The sequence below is a fragment of the Mauremys reevesii genome, linkage group 7 (genome assembly GCF_016161935.1).
Source record: "Mauremys reevesii isolate NIE-2019 linkage group 7, ASM1616193v1, whole genome shotgun sequence".
Taxonomy (NCBI): Eukaryota; Metazoa; Chordata; order Testudines; family Geoemydidae; genus Mauremys; species Mauremys reevesii.
This window is the reverse complement of record NC_052629.1, coordinates 48,510,617-48,528,404: the sequence shown is the minus strand read 5'-3', so window position 1 is coordinate 48,528,404 and position 17,788 is coordinate 48,510,617. Positions and strand designations below refer to the sequence as shown.

The window sequence follows — 17,788 nt, the reverse complement described above, 5'->3', positions numbered from 1 at the left end:
TCTCCGAAATTGCTCAGTTCTCTCTTCATTCTTGTGATGTTACAATTTCACTAGTCCTTAAGCCAGTCTTCCAGGCTACAAAGGACCTGACTTTCTTATGGGATAAACAAGCAGAAAAGAAAAAAACAAAACACACTTTCAAGACTTATTTATACACGATAAAGCAGGAAAGAAAGGGTACAAGCCCAATTGTTTTCTTTGCAGGTCACCTTTTAAAATAGCGTTAAAATCAGCCTGTCAGCAAATAGTAAGAGAGTACGTTTGCAAGTTTCTCCCTGGTTTCCCAGTTCCTTTGTTTCTTGTACTACTTTGTTTTAGCAAATTTAAGCAGCCAAGTATGTGATACAGTGTAAAACAAGTAACTATTGAAATGTTGTAACTTCTGCGCCTTGGGCAGATCAAACAAGCCTCTTGCAATGAATGAAGTATTAAATGGTGTATCTATAATAATGAACACATGACAAGACAAACCGTTTCTCTGCTTCAAGTTTATCCATCCTCTTCCAGAGACGATTCACTAGTGCTTCTTGTTCTTGTTCCAATGTATTTTCAAGGTCAATCTTCTCTCGTCTTAGCTGAGGAAAAAAATTGTTTGGTGAAAGATGAGAATTGACTTTTCTGTTTAAGATTTTTATTCTGGAAAGTTTAATATTCAGCCTATTGCTACATTTTGGGGGGAAACCGTAGATTCATTAAAACAAATAATGGAATAGTATCAAAGTAAATGGAGATCATGGAATCACATCAATACAGGTACGTAAACTGCCTTTGATATACATTGCCTTTTCTCCCTACACAGACCCCTTCTACACAGAACCTCGTTCCCAGGTTTGGGTTGCTCTGTCTTTTTCCATACTTGGTCACGGAGCTGCAGTGCGGCCAGCAAGTGAAAGGATAGGTCCTAGCAGAGACACCACTCATTGAATGTGTCACAGTAATTTAAATTGACAATGTATTCACAAGCTTATGCATCTACTGTATATACAATTATTCTTATAGGTAATTAAAAAAAATTAAAGTGGAGAATTAAACAACGAACGTTGATACTACAGAGGTTTATGTTTGCTTGACATGAGAGGCAAGTTGTGTGCATCACAGGTAAATGCAGCAAGCAATGAAGAAAAGTGGTGTCTCTATTTTTAGATAACTGTTATAGAACCAAATTCTAAAGCCAGCAGAAACAAGGGTTCATAGAGTTTCCAGTTTTCCAATGGCTATTAAAAGACTAGTAACCATTATTGATTCAAGTATGAGCTACCAGAAAATAGGAAAAAACCTGCACATCAAAATATCCCCAAAGAAGCTGGACAGTAGTCAGTTCTGGATGAGAATGCACTGCAAGTTCAACAAGTACAGTTGTAACTGTGAAGACATCAAAGTGCAGTAGCTCTGAAGAGAAAAGTAACAATAATGAAATGTACCTAAGCTAAAAGGGTTTAATACTTTGGCCTTCTACACCACTTTCCATCTGTCGATCTCAAACCAACCAGATACTAATACCACACCTGATGGGGAACTAAATTTTCTCATTTTACAAATGGGAAAACTGAGGAACAGAGATTATGATTTGCTCACAGCCATTCTGCTTATTTATGGCTGAGTCAGAAATTGAATCCAGATCTCTTGAATCTCAGACCTGTGCTTAGCCCTTACATACGTGCACCCTTCCTCTAAGACAAGTGAATTGTGATTATTAATAAATTAATCCAGATACCAAAGCAAAATTAGATATTGAATTGATTCATGAAACAGTTTACCTTCCAAATACAAGTTTTTGGTCCATGTACAAGTTTTTTCATCAAAACCAAGTAAAAAATTAGTTACTGCAAATAAAAAGACTATTGCACTCAAATCATGACTTTTTTAAAAATTACAATAAATTTCTCTATCATCAGTTAAAGTAAAAAACTGAAGAACTAATAAGCCTTTCCTTTGCATTTGTGTGACAGAATCTTTAATCCAGACAGTTATTTTTTAATTTAAAAAAGTGCTTTTGAATTGAGATTCTAGATTAATAGTTAAAGAAATTTATACTTAATACAACCAAAAGTCAAGTCCAGAAGCAGTATGTTGCAGTAAACACTCAAGGCATTAGAATCTGGATCCTGACTCTAGCAGAAGCTGGAGAGATATAAAGATAAAGTGTTTAGCATGCTGCTCTTTAGTCAATTCATCTCACCAGTGCTTGGAAGAATACAGGACATTCTGAGAATTCACTCCTCCCTACCCCCATACACATTTTTACTACACCATGAAGGTACGTAGAGGGAAGTTTAGATTGGACATTGGGAAAAAACCTCCTGTCAGTGTGGTTAAGCACTGGAATAAATTGCCTAGGGAGATTGTTGAATCTCCATCATCGGAGATTTTTAAGATCAGGTTAGACAAACACCTGTCAGGGCTGGTCTAGATAATACTTAGTTCTGCCATGAGTACAGGCGAGTGGACCAGATGACTTTTCGAGGTCCCTTCCAATTGTATGATCACCTGATGATAGAAGATGACTACAGATCAGCTGTTGTAGTACAGCGGTCTCTGCATCACTTAATTCATACAATTCAGATTACATTAATCACATCTGAACTCTTCTTTTAATCACTTTTACATTTCAGGTACAATCTAGCACAACTCAAAAAAGCTTACGTGAGAAAAACAAATATAAATTTTCTTCAGTCAATCAACAATTGCCAACAAACTCAGATTCCACCAGACACTAAAAATAAATGAGCCTTGCATCATGCCCTGAAGATCAAGAAACAGGCTCTAATGGACTCCCAAGGAGTGAACTCCAGAAGCAAGGGTCCTCAATCATGGAAGTCCCACTGCCACTACTGCACCTGCAGCAGCACAAAGTGTTCAGATATAGGCACAGAAAGCAAATATCTCCTTACAGATCTTAAATGCTGTAATGGGGTGTACATAAGAACAGCCATATTGGGTCAGACCAAAAGGTCTATCTAATCCAGTATCCTGTCTTCTGACACTGGCCAACGTCAGGTTCCCCAAAGGGAATGAACAGAACAGGTAATCATCAAGTGGTCCATTCCCTGTTGCCTATTCCCAGCTTCTGGCAAACAGAGGCTAGGGACACCATCCCTGCCCATCCTGGCTAATAGCCATTGATGGACCTATTCTCCATGAACTTATCTAGTTCTCTTTTGGACCCTCTTATAGTCTTGGCCTTCACAACATCCTCACGCAAGGAATTCCACAGGTTGACTATGCATATTGTAAAAAAAAGACTTCCTTTTGTTTTCAACCTGCTGCCTATTAATTTCCTTTGGTGACCCGTAGTTCTTGTGTTATGAGGAGGAGTAAACAACACTTCCTTATTTACTTTCTCCACACCAGTCATGATTTTATAGACCTCTATCAAATCCTCCCTTAGTCGTCTCCTTTCCAAGCTGAAAAGTCCCAGTCTTATTAATAACTCCTCAGATGGAAGCCGTTTCATACCCCTACTCATTTTTGTTGCCCTTTTCAGAACCTTTTTCAATTCCAATATATATTTTTTGAGATGGAGCAACCACATCTGCACGCAGTACTCAAGATGTGGGCATACCATGGATTTATATAGAGGCAATATGATATGTTCTGCCTTATTATCTATTCCTTTATTAGTGATTCCCAACATTCTCTTCACCTTTTTGACTGCCACTGCACATTGAGTGGATGTTTTCAGAGAACTATCCACAATGACTCCAAGATCTTTTTTTGGAGTGGTAACAGCCAATTTAGACCCCATCATTTTATACGTATAATTGGGATGTTTTCCAACATGCATTACTTTGCATTTATCAACACTGAATTTCATCTGCCATTCTGTTGCCCAGTCACCTAGTTTTGAGAAATCTTTTTGTAGCTCTTTGCAGGCAGCTGTGTTCTGCACTAAGGAGCTTCCAAATGGATTTCAAGCACAGACTAAAGTCAGTGTCTACACAATGAGTTTGACAGGGACCAGTTACATTTTAAACTAAGGGCAAGGGGCTGTGACTACACTGTTCAGATCGTGCACCACCCTCAGATTAATAGGAACATTCCCACTGATGTCAGTGGAAATTTGCATAGACACAGGTGTGGTCCTTCGGTTCTCACCAAACTTAGTTATATTCAGCATTCTATAATGGAAAAATGGTATTTTTAGGACCACAATAATTTATGCACTTTGTTTTTCTTCACCCTCCTTTCTTTGGTTTTCCACCTATATCCCCCTCAAAACTCCATATTTTGTGCATATTGCTCTTTCTTATCTATGCTTTTCCTTCGTCTCAGGACTTGAATTTACTGTTCCCCCAGCATCCCAACTCTACCTCTGGGCTTCATCCATCCCTTTTCCCCTTCACACCTTAATATATTGCTGGGCCCAAAGATTAACCTTCCTTCTTAAGCATCAAAACCTGTTCTCTTTTCTTTCAAGAACTACAGGCTAAAGGGGTGGTTGTAGCACCAGATTCTACTGTTAGCTAAAGTCCTACTTATCTCACCAACTGCATCTCTTCTAGCTGCCCTCTGCTTTGCTCATTAGGGAAACAGCTGAAAGAAGAAACAGTAAGAGGCCACAACTAGCACTGCAATCACAACAGTAGACGATAGCACTTGAATGGCAGTAGACGATAGCACTTGAATGGCAAACTATAACAGCCACCTCATCCTGTATCACTGCATCAACAATGGAGAAGCACATTCAGTTCATTTTAGCTAAAATATCCAGCTAATGAAATTGCCAGAATTTCAAACTTTGCTGTTACACTTCAGGGTGTGATGTCTGAACCAGAGTTAAAACCTCTCAGATCTATTGTTTCCAGCTATCTGCCCTAAGACAAAGAACCACATCAGGTAAAATTCAGAAACACACGGGAAAACAAAAATGAGCTGCAGAAACAACTGTGAGAGTGGATTACCCCTGGAGTGGGTTGCCCTGGCCTACTGGCTTTGACACCTGTGCTACAAACAGAGCACACTATAGTACTCAAATCGGGAAGCAATGAAGGCATGAATGATCACTGCAAGTTCTGCACTAGAGAGAGTGAACTTAGTCACGTGCAATATAAGATACTGTGGGTCACCAATACTACCTGAGAATCTATGACAGTGTTGGATCCCATAGAACCCCAACACTGCAAGCAATGTAGCCTCTGATGTTAACACATATTGTCTCTCCACAATAGTTGAAACCATTCCTTAAAATTATCCTTCCTCCTCCTCAAGCATAACATCAACATCAAGACAATCTTATTCAAATATTCAGTCTGTCACACCTATGTAACTGGGGAAATCATTCTCTCTCTCTGCCTTAAAATCCCCACCTGTATAATATTTCCCCTTTCTTGCCTTTTGACTGTTTCTTACTATTTCTTACCACATGCATATACAGGTTGTAGCACAATAAGGTTACAATCTCTATTTGGGTCTCTAGGGCATTAACATAATAGTAACAGATGAGTTAAGTATTGTTTCAATTAATCTCAACTTAAAAAAAAAAAGAGGGAAGAAAGGGGGTTTAAAGGAACTTGGGATTTATTTTAGCATACTAAAAAGAGAAAATTATATAAACAAAACTTTAACACACCAAACTCATAGGAGCAAGGAAATTCAAAGACAAGATTGGCCATCTATCTTGGACTCAAAACTTTGCACAGACATAAATTTAGTGCATTATGCCAGGTACCTAAGTACACGGAAACTGGAGGACAGCACAGTAAGAACACAGCCCTTTTATCTTTTAACCAAGCTGTCTGCCCAAGATACACAGTAACATCACAAATGCTAATGAATTTACAGAGACAGGGTGAGTGCAGTAATGCCTTTTACTAAACCAATGTCTGTTGGCAAGAGAGACTAGCTTTTAGGTTTACAAGGAGTTCTGTTTCAGGACCTGAGGAAGAGTTCTGTGTAAGCTTCAAAGCTTGTCTCTCTCAGCAACAAACGTTAGCCCAATACTACACATTACCTCACTCACCTTGTCTCTCCAACGTCCTGGGACCAACACAGCTCCAACACACAAGAAATTTACAGACACTATTTGCACTGATATTTCAAAGGTTGTATAACAGCATAATATTTCAGTTCAGTTTCTCTGCACTTTAGTTCTAAGTGGCCACCACCACCATCTTGTGGCTAAGAGAGTTACTTCAGTTTAACGTTTGTTTCCAGATTTTGATTGTCGTGATTTTGTCAGGTACTGCATCCGCTTAATTTTCTATTTCTCAGATCCTTCAATAAATCCACATTTAAGCACCAGGCAGAAAAACAGAATAATATTTAGTATATATATAGTATTTGACATGTTCAAAGTGCAAAATAAACTAAAGGGGATAAAATCATGGTTAAAATAATTAAAATCAATGTTTAAATTAAAAAATATTTTTATTTAAATTTGATTTTTTAATAACATGAGAATTCTTTACTTTCATCCTATTTTATAATGTTCTGTTTCTAAAGTGGATGTGTGATACTTTCATTAGTTTCCCAGTTACTAGTAGAAAAAAACCCATCTATGTAAAATCTGGAATTCTACTAGTCTCGCATTTAAAATGCTCTTCTATGCTGAAAAAGCCAAGTCTAGGGCCTTGTATTTGCAACCAACATTTCCTTCCAATATGCTCAATTTCCATAAATCAAGAAAGCTGAAATCCTCTGGCCAGGCTAGGCTTCATCAGGGTTTGCCTTTTGAACTCCATGGGACGTGTGCTCATAAGTCACTAGGTGCTTTTGAAAATCCCACAATTAGGTGCTTAAATATGGGTTGGAAAAATCTGGCCTATCTTTTATAAAAAGTTCACAGTAATTTTGTTAATATACTGAAAGTAGAAATAACTTTTCAGTGTGAAGCTTTTGGTTTTGAAGTGACAGCTTTATGCCACAAGAACAGTTTTAGCTCTCTAATGATGCAATGGTCCATGCTTAATTTTAAACAGAGTAGTCCCACTGAAGTACAGTAAATGTGAATCAAGTACACCTGCTTAAGTTTTTGCAAGATCAGGACTTCCATTTCCCGTATTTTGATTTTTGCCTCTAGCAGTGTTGTAAAATTCAAAAGATACCCTATCCATAAAAGTATTTAAAAAAAAAAGTTTATAATTTAATTCATTAAAGTTTTCATCTAAAATTATGACAGCATACATTTTCCAGTTAGTTTTACAGAGCCTCAATTTAAATAAATTACAAAAAAATCAAATGATTTAAAAATCACTCCATCCCAACATTACAGAGAACTCCCAACTCATTTGAAATCTTTTCAATCGTATATAACAAAATCCCATAAATTGGATTACTAAAAATCAAAGTGATAATTCTCTATTTACAGTCAATTTACGTTTTGCATTTTGGGCACAATTTCTCCCACTTTGTTGCCAGTTTCATTACCTAGTATCATGCGTGAGGATAATGATATGCCTGCCGTTGCGCTAGGAGTCCTCATGTAGAGTCTTTCCAAGCCACTTTGGGAGTGTACAGCTTTTCAGTCTGACTACTTCCCTGAATCCTTGCACAAAGCCAGGAGTTTCTCCTGCTATACTGAACTATTCCCTGCGTGAAGCAGAGACCCCATTTTCCCTATCCACAGAGCAGGGGTGGGCCATCATGTGTCAGGTGGGGATAGCATATGCATTGTAAGAGACGGTGTCTAATACGTGATGAAGAGCAGCAGCTCGTACCAGCCCCATTACCAATCTGCTTATGAGCCTAGAGGCTAAGTGCTAGACACAGTATTAGCACCTTTAGGTGTGATCGCTGGCAGAGAGGAGATGATTTTATTGTCATTTATATTTCAATTGTTATTGCTGTTTTTCTGTTCTCTAAATTACTTTTTCTAATGTTTCCCTCTAGGATACAGAGCTAGGACCATCCAGGTCTGGAGGGAAGACACTCCTCCTTTCCAAAGTATTGCAATGTGGCCCCTCAGGTGTGTATCACTCTTACGGGATGGGAAATAAGCAGGGTCATAAAGTGGATGCTGGAGCATTATGTTGAGGTAAATGGATTTGGAAATATGGGGGGTAACTTTAAACAAATTATTTTTTTTCTACGTGGTCTTTCAGTTGCATTGTGTGTGGGAAATACTGCTGAGGTAGTGGACAGACTGATGTGCAAACTTCTCCAGTATAAGAACATACACTGAGGCGAGAGATGTGGTGTTTGAAATGTGGCTGCTGAACAAACATACATCTGTTTTTAAGGTCAAATCATGTGGGACTAAGCTATGTTTTACTCAATTGTTATTTTATCATTTTGTGCTCTTCCTTGCTTCATTGTAAACACCTGTGTACCGTTTGTGTACAGGTGAGCTAATATGTTATAATGATGGTGGCAACACCAGTATTTCTCTATGTACAAAAGGCCTTGTAACAGCCCTGTGAAGCACTATTACACAAACAGGCAGTCTGAAGCATAACATTAAATAATTTAGCATACCCATCACAAAATAAACCTACCAGCTATTTCCTTTGAATATTCTTGATAACATTTTCACCCTATCCCAAAACAGTAAAAAACTGAACAATGACATCCAGCTAAATTATAGATTAAGAAATGGGTCAAATTTGGAGCCTAAAACATTTATGTATTTTTAAATTACTTTTCCCCCCAGTGAAACAAATCTGAACAGAAGCTGTTCTCTAGGATAAACACTTTATTTCAAAGAATGGGAAATAGATGTTTACCTGCTCCAAAGTGAGCTGCTTAGAAATGGTATCGTTTTCCAGTTTTTTAATTTTCTTCATCAGCTTGTTCACTTGAAACTCCTGTTCCTGCTCTAAATGCTGCTCCAGTTCAGCCTTTTCATGCTGTAGCTAAAAATTCAAGATACATATGAAAATATTTCAATGAATAATTATAAAAGACTACAAAGCAGATTACACAGGACTATAAGTAACACCACATTTATTCTTTCTGGATATTAAAGTCTTCTCTACTGGCTGTATTCAACTATTAGAAGATTTGAAAATATACAGCACACTTATTAAGATCAACATTTTAAATTATGTTAAACTTCCAAATATTTAACAGACAAAAATCTTCTCTCTTGCATTAATCCCATCAAATGGAGTCAGCTCTTGGAGTCCTCTCCATCTAAAGTGCTCTGTTCAGTGCCATGTCCTCTATCTCACCACATCTCTTTCTTTAGGACATCCTACAACTTCTTGAGTCAGCCTCTTTTTCCTTCAATCTTCATCTCTTGGACTCTTATCCACACAGTTGTCAGGACAGTACTTGACATGACCAAACCTTTTGGCCCTACACTCCATTTTTTTTTGGATATGGATGTTACTGGTACTTTGAACATGTCTAACACACATTCCTTCTGGGGTCTTTCTTGCTTATCTCATTCATCCACCTCAACATTCACATTTGTCTGGAACAGATCATTCAGTCATGTTTCTTTGCTGCCCACATTAAGCGTCATATACTAAAGCTGGATGGACTATTCTTTTATAAACTCAATTTTACTGGTATCTTCTTGTCACATACCATATGACTTCTCTCTTTCCATTTGAGCCACGCATTTATTATCCTAGCTCTAATTTCGTCCTACATTTCCCCAGATTCTGGAACGCAGATACTTGAAACTCTGCCTTTTCGATACTGTCTGCCCATCTAGTTTCAAGGATAAGTCTTCATTGTTCACATTATTAAAATTACATACCACCTACTCTTTTTCCTATACTTATTTTGAGGCCATGTCTGTCCAACACATCTCCCCTTTTTCCAGATCCTTTTCTAGAGCATCTTTCTCCTACTGCATAGAACAATATCATCTGCAAACAGCATGCACCGAGATGCCTCTTTCACTATGTTCCTTGTGAGGGTATCCGGATGAGGATAAACAAGAAAAGGCTCAATGCTGATCCCTGAGGTACTCAAACCTTTACCAATAGTTTGCTTGTTTCACTACTAAAAGTTCTATTGACATAGCACCAACATACATGGCTTGAAGAAGCAGCACAAATATTTAATACAATTTTCTTCCTCATTCACCACCAGATCTCTCTTAAAATGCATGCAATTCAAATATTACAAGTTGTATGAAAATTGAGAAATGCTGTTATGTAGCATAACATTGTTAAAACAGAGGTAACTTTCTAAGAAAAAAAACCCAATTTGTAATTTCAATATCAAAAGTATACTATTCCTTAGTCTTATACCTTCGTAGACCAGAATTTAAATCCTGTCTCTGATGGTCACATCTTCATGCTCACCTTAAATACCCACCCTACACCACTCCCAAAAATATGGTATGACTAGAATTTTCAGAAGAGAGAATTAAGACTAACATGAGGGACCCGAGCAATAACAGAAATGCACATAAACCTTGCACAGCAGTGCCTAGCTCAAGATAATGCAAGTTTTTCACTTTTATCAATTTAAAATTTGCTCTATTTTTTTTTAAATGGACCCATTCTCTCATGAAAATTAATACCAAAGCCAGCTGCTGATAATCAGGTTAACTTTTAGTTAGTGAATTAATAACTATATGAAGAGGTACATGACCAAAAAGTCTTAGGCCAGGTCTACAATGAAATGTTATATTGGCATAATTACTTTAATCAGGATGAGAAAATAAACCCACATCCTTGACCAATGTAGCACTGCTGACATGGCTGCATCTGCACCATGGGTTATGTCAATGGAAGAGGGCTTCCATGAATATAGCTAACTTCATTTGAGGAGGTGATGTTCCTACACCAACAGAAAATCCTTCTGTTGATATAAAGTGAGTCTACCCTATACTGCTGCTTAATGTCAAGTGTGTGATTAGAGACTGTTAACATCAGCAGCGAATCAGACAAATAAAATCATAAAGGTTATTCAAAAACTAACCTAATAAATGACATGAACCAGAAACATTTATTTAATCAAGTTTAGCTACAGCTGCATAATCTGGCTCATCACGTCATGGTTGCTAACGCTTGGGTGTGGAATCTGCATCAGAGGAAATGATGAGGCTCACTCACTTATGCTGTACCTATTGTAGGACCCATTAAATCTGATCTTAGCAGTGCGAGCACACTGCAGCCAAAGCACAAGGTTGTGCTGATCAGAACTCCAGTGGCTCCATCTGATTTTCGGCAAAGCCAACAGCGTTCCAGCCACAGCAATGCTTTCTTTTCTACTTGACTCAAATGTATGAAGCACATCAGAAAGCTGAGTACCTAAGGAGCACAGAAGAAAGCACTGCCCATGTGAGAAAAAATGATAAGGACCTGCCGTGCTGGGTTCTGCAGGATTCTGACCCCTTTGGTGGGCTCCAAAGCAACTTCCTGGGGCTCTTCTCCTCTTTGTTCTTTTGATTCCACAAGACAAAATATGGCAGAAAACTAGTGGTGGTACTCTCCCAGACACCAAACTCTCATGACTAAGTGAGATGTCACCCTCAGATCATCCCTCTCCTTTCTTACTTGCTTTGATCAGCAGTGAAATAGTTAATAATGCTGACATTTCAATCTCGCTTTCCCCCAATAACAGCTGCAGGCTGGCATGGCTAAATCTCTCAGTGACAAAGAAAACATCCACTTAAGTAAACAGTGCATTAAGGGAGGGTGGAGTATTTTCAGACAGACACTGTGCTTTTAATTATATGTGCAGCACTTAGGTATTAGTGATGGTTGCTTATAAATACATAGGCAGCTATGATTTGAAGAGAAGGGTAAAAAATATGCACTTGGTAACTGGAAATGTCAGCTACATAACTGTCTCAAAGATGAAAATATTAAGTGGCATATGAAATGGGCATTTTAAAAAGGCAGCAAGGTAAAAAGATGGGCAGACTTGGGATAAATTTAAGACTGCAAACAATTTATATGGCCAGACTGCTTAAAAGAAAGCTGTGCAGTGACACAAAGCATCAGAAATGCTCCCAAAAGACAGTAGCAAATACAAAATTGATATATGTGTAAATAAAAAGTAGTCGACTGTCAACCCCTTTGGTTTGTGTATTACACTTGGCTGACGATTCAGGGCAAAATTAAGTGAACAAAATTAATTTTTACCCTTTACTGTGATACATTTGACTCCTGTGGAAAAAATTAGTCTTATTTCCTACTGATGCAGTTTCAAATAAACTGAATAAAATCTAGATTTTTGTAGTCTGTCTAGTGTCTTCACCTACAGATATAATCTATTTGGATTTTAAAAAGATATTTCTGAAACTGAGAAGCTACACAGGCTTTGTTCCCAGATGCCATCAGGTAAATGATACCCATTCCGTATGCAATGAATCATTTCATTTGCATCTTGGAGTTAACATGACATTTGAATGGGGTCAGCAGCTTGTTTTTACAAGATATATTATTTTCAAAAGGACTGTCAAGAAGTAGAGTCAGATATCAAATCTATTTTTATTGCCCACTTAGTTTACCCGAATATACAAATTATGCCTATTCACTTGATGGTGTCTCCTTTAACATTATCCACAAGTCATCATGTGAGAGATACACCAAACTTAGAACAAATTGAAAATAGTACAATATTGGTAAAGGATACTGACAAAGCAGAATGTAGAGTCAAAAGGATAAATGAGTTTGTAAATAAATAAAAAAAAAACCTCGATTATCCCTTTGGGCAGCCTGTTACATGAAAGCTTAATCTTCAAAATATATTCCATGAAATCTCAAAAGGTGTGACAAGTGCATGCAAGGAAAAGCTTGCAATAAAAAAATCCTATACCAAGCACATCTAATGGAGTTATGAAAAAAAAAAAGTTACCATAATTCTCAAATGAGTAGTTAATTTTAACAGAGTCCCTGAACCCTATGTTTCCAAACTTTTCAAAGACTTGGCTTGTCAGCAGAATCCAATCAAATAAAAGTCATAAATACAAGACATTTAATTTAAAACAAGGGCTGTAAAAATAGTTATTAGTGAGGTGGCTGTGTCACTAAAAGCTTTTTTTCAGATAATGAAGGATGTACCGTATATACTCCATCATAAGCCAGTTCATTTATAAGCCAACCCCCCAAGATGGATAAGTAAAAATGGAAAATTTTTATGACTCATTCATAAGCCGACCCTATAATTCAGGGGTCGGCAAACTTTGGTTCCTGGGCCATCAGGATAAGCCGTTGGCAGGCCGAGCGTCTGCCTCGAGCGTCTACAGGCACAGAAGTAAACCGAAGTAAACGTGTCTTGGAGCGTCAGCTGCTTACCCTGATGGGCCGGGACAGGACAGCAACTGGTGGGGACATTTTTTTGAGGGGGTGGAAAGGGGGAGGGGGGGAAGACGCTGGGGGTCAGGGGAGTAATCCCTGTGACCACTCCTCACATGACCTCACCCTACCCCAGGAGCCCCACACACTCCAGGCAGCCGCAACCTGCCAACCCCAGAGCTGCAGCTGCTTCGGAGGCTGGAGGGAGAGCAGTGTGGCCAGAAGTGGAGAGACTCTGGCCCCGCCTTTTCCCTTCTGGCTCTGCTGGCTGTGCTGCCTCTCCTTGCCCCTTCTGTTGGGGGGAGGGGCCGTGTCCCACCTCTCCCTCTCTATACTTGTTCATAAGCCGACCTCCTTCTCTGATGTTTCCCTTTTTTACTAAAAAAAATTCAGCTTATGAACGAGTATACACGGTACTTCATTCCAAGATGTCTGATGAGGTGGTATTTTATCTCATTGTGCATATGCAGCATTTTGCCAGCAGAACCAAATGCTGTGTTGCATAAAGCTAATTGAACACAGTGCTTCTGCAAGCCCAATAAATAAGCATACAAGTTTTACTAAAGGCTAATATCAACCATTTTAAAACATACATTAGCAAACCATGCTATGCCATACTACAGCAGAAAGCATAGAAGGATAGGCATCCTGGGTAAGTTATCTGCTTCTCTTATTGTAAGTGCAAGTGTGTATATATTTACAATCAAGCAAGCAAGTAATAAAAATGTTTCAAAATCAATTTTATAACAGTTGAAAAACTAATGCAATTTTATTGTGTTTTATAACTGCAATGAAAAACAGAATGCTGAACTGGGAAATTCTTAGGAAACGACTAAAGGGAGAGCTGTAGTTCGTGCTTTGGTAGTCAGCTGTCACATTTAAAATGTAGTAGAAACATTCTAGGAGCTCTTTCCAGATGCCACTCAATGCAGTGTGTAAGTCCCTTCCAACGTGAAAAACAAAGATTCAGCAATGCAACAGTTCAGGTAACATGAAAAAAAAACCAACCTACTCTGCCAACTATTCGGCAATTGCATAATGTGGCAGCAATTTTTTCTTGGCAGCAGAATGGTGATAGCTTGAAAAAATAAAAGGCCAAGAATTCTACCTGGGTTAGCAGACTATATCACAAGGCCTCCCTGTGACGTCTAAAATTCTTTCATGTACATCAGTTTATCTTAAATTTCTCAATTAACCAAAACTGCTTGGGAACACATTAGCTTTAATTTGAGAAAGTTCCGCTCCAGGTCAGCTCAATGTTGTGATCAGAGAGAACGTTTTTGAGTTTTAACACTCCTATCATTTCAGATTAGGATGGGCATCCAAAGTGAGGTGTTTATTCCCAAACAGAGAAAGGAGACACTCTTTTTATGGACTTAATCGGAAGTCTGACAGTCTCCAATGGAAGTCCCATCCAAAATAGGATCATTGTCTGAGACAGGAAGGATTCTGTCTGAAGCACAGAAATCCCATATGGAAGAAGAAAGTTGCCAGTTCACTATTTTTATATCTTCTCATGACAATACCTCTCAGCCACATGTGTGCAGTATCCCTGAACAATTACACGTGACCTTTGCTCCCTTACCTCGCTCTGGAGATTGCAACAAGCCTAGCCTATTACACTTCATGTAGTGAGAAACTTAAAGCTGCTCTCAAACCAGAGATGGTGCAGTGTAGCTTAAAATAACGTCCTATTTTTAAGTGTAATGAGCAATGAAGTCAATGACAGCTGGAAACCTGCCTATCAAAATTAACTAAACAAAATTCACTGTTTGTGAACATAATTGGTATTAGTTTTTCTTATATGGAAAATGGGTTTTTGGCTTCAGTGGGAGTTGCTTGCTGCCCACCACTTTTGAATATCAGACACCGAGGAACCTAATTATGAACACTGTAGGTTCCTATTTTTTGAAAATCTTGGGCTATGGCAATGCAACATTATGGTTGCACAATTCAAATAAAGATGGAAGTTACTTACTGTAAAACTGGAGGTTCTTCGAGATCTGCATTTCACACATGGGATACACATGCGCATCATGCTCCTACATCCGGAATGTTTTGTAATCAATGTCCATTGGTCCATACATGCGTGTAGCTCTCCTTGTACTCCAAACTGAGGGCATAAAAGGTCTCTCCAGTTTCCCATTCTTATTGCAGTTCAAACAATTCACAGCTGAAGGGACAGAGGATGGGTAGTGGCATACAGATAAGGACCACATGTCTTGAAGAACCTCCAGTTACAGCTAAGTAACCTCCATTTCCTCTGAGTGATTATCGTTATGTGTATTCAACATGTGAGAGATTCACAAGCAATAATCAGACAGGAGGTGGGTGCACAGATACAGAAGTGATAGCTGACTGTAGTACTGCTGTCCTCAGAGCTGTATCCGCAGTTGATGACTAGACCAGAGGGTAATGTCTCAAGAAGGTATGCAAAAAGCTCTAAGTACTGTGCTACATATCACTAGGAGTGCTATGTCTCTCATCAATGTAGCTGCAGTAACTTGCCCGCTGGTGGAATGAGCCCTCACTCTCTCCAAAGTGGGAATATGAGCTAATTGGTAACAAAGGGCAATACAACCTGAGATCCATTCTGCTTCAATGTAGCTTGACCCCTCATGGTTGCTCTGCTATGGAAACATATAGTTAAGGAGTCTAACATCCTTCATTCTTTATAGATAAAAAGCCAAAGCCCTTTGGATGACTTGAGAATGCAACCATCTCTCTTCATCTAAAGCATGTGGTTTTGGAAAAATACTGTTAAGTGGATTTTCTGACTCATACAAAACTTGGAAACTACTTTAGGAACAAATCTAAGATAGGTTTGTACAGACACTCCTCAGGTTACGCAAGACCCAACTTACGCAAATTCAACCTTATGCAAAAAGTTCCATAAGGCATAAATAAAATTTCTGAGTTGCGGAAAATATTGCATAGTGTATGGAAATGCAAAGTACTGTAGTGAGGTGTGCGGAGGAATACAGCAGTAGCATCTCCTACAAGGGAAGGCTTTGCACTCTCACAGCCTCTCAGTCTCGTGTTATTTCAGTGATACTGTATTTCTGTTATTTCACTCTATTATTTCATTCAAATCATGCCTGGAAAGTGACCAAGTGATAGCAAGAGTGCAGGACCCATTCGTAAGTGAAAGAAGATTGATTTAGAGCAGAAAATGAAAATAGTGGAAAAGTATGAAGGCGGACAAAGCTTGTTGTCAATTGCTCGTGAACTTGATTTGGCTACCTCAATAGTGAAAAGTATTTTGAATGATAGTGCACGCATAAAAGAGGATGTGAAATGCTCTGCTCCTTTATAATCACAATTCTTGAAAGTGAACAGAGGCATGGATGAAACGCTGGCCTGTTATAAACAGATATATGAAAAGAAGAAAAAGGCCTCATCTCCACAGCCTTCCACCTCCAAAGCCCCCTCTGACGACCCTGATGATGTAATGCCTGTCTCCTCCTCTCCTTTCTCATTTACAAATTAAGCCCATTGTCATCCACCATCAAAATGCAGCCTTCAGTGTGCCAGGATAACAATAGGATTAAGGTAAATGCAATATTTTGTTGCAATTGTTTTTTATGCTTGCACAATATACGTTTCTGACTTATGTAAAATTCGGGTTATGTAAGGCTTTCTGGAATGGAATGATTGTGTAAGTCGGGGAGCATCTGTAAAGGGACTTTTTCTTTATAAAAGGCAGTATATGGTGGGTCTGCCATGAGTGCTCCAAGCTCACTAACTCTTCTGGCTGATATTATGGCTACCAGAAAGGCCACCATCATGGACAGATGGGCCACAGAGCATGTGGCCAGCTGTTCAAAGGTGAGTGACGATAAAACAAAAACTGAGGTACTACTGAGATTCAAACTTCCCCATTGGTGGAAAGGACTGAGAATCTCCTTCAGAAATCTAGTGGTGACAGGATGACTGAATATTGTACTATTATTCACCGGAGGATAGAAAGCACTGATTGGTGCTAATTGAGTCACAGAAAACTGAGTGTGAGACCCAAAGGGTAAGTATATACACTAAGATAGCAGGGATCCTGGCTGATTCTAGAGACAACTCACATTGGTGAGCCCAAGAGGAGAAACACTTCCATTTTGCTAACTGCTTTTTGTAGTATTTTCTGCTTTGGTTAAGGATGGAATGTACCCTTTCAGAATGTGAACACTCTACTTCTGATGCCCAAATACCAGGCTTTGAGTTGAAGCAGTCCCAGACTGTGGTGCCTGAACCCACGCTTGTGCTGTATTAAAAGCTCCAGTAATGTGAGGATGTTCATGGGTAGGTGAACCTAGAGCATCAGAAGATCCATAAACATGAAGTGTCTCTGCCAGTTGGGTGCAATCAGGATGAATCGAGTTCTTTCTTGGTGGATCTTCTGCAGAACTTGTGGCATCAATGGGATGGGAGAAAAGGCATATAACAGGCAACCATTCCACAACACTAAGAGGGCATCTCCCATAAAGCCCTTAACCAGGACTGCTCTGGAGCAGTACCAAGGAAGTTTCCTGTTCTCCCACAAGTTGAAAAGGTCCCAGGCTGTTGTTCCCCATTCGGTCAAGATGTCATTGAGAACCAAACTTTAGATCTCCCATTCATTATTGGCAAAAAAGGTCTGCTTGGGCAGTCAGCTA

General features: G+C 38.9%; 1 protein-coding gene across 2 annotated transcripts in view; it reads right to left on the bottom strand.

The window, feature by feature from the left end:
- The window catches only part of CCDC6 (coiled-coil domain containing 6), a 71,134-nt gene that overhangs the window by 22,204 nt on the left and 31,142 nt on the right, over positions 1-17,788 (bottom strand). For both annotated transcript variants that reach the window (XM_039480797.1, XM_039480798.1), the window contains exons 3-4: positions 8,661-8,789; positions 472-575 (exon numbers count right to left, since the gene is read on the bottom strand). In XM_039480797.1, coding sequence (XP_039336731.1) covers positions 472-575; positions 8,661-8,789 — 233 coding nt within the window. The remainder of the gene's footprint in view (positions 1-471; positions 576-8,660; positions 8,790-17,788) is intronic.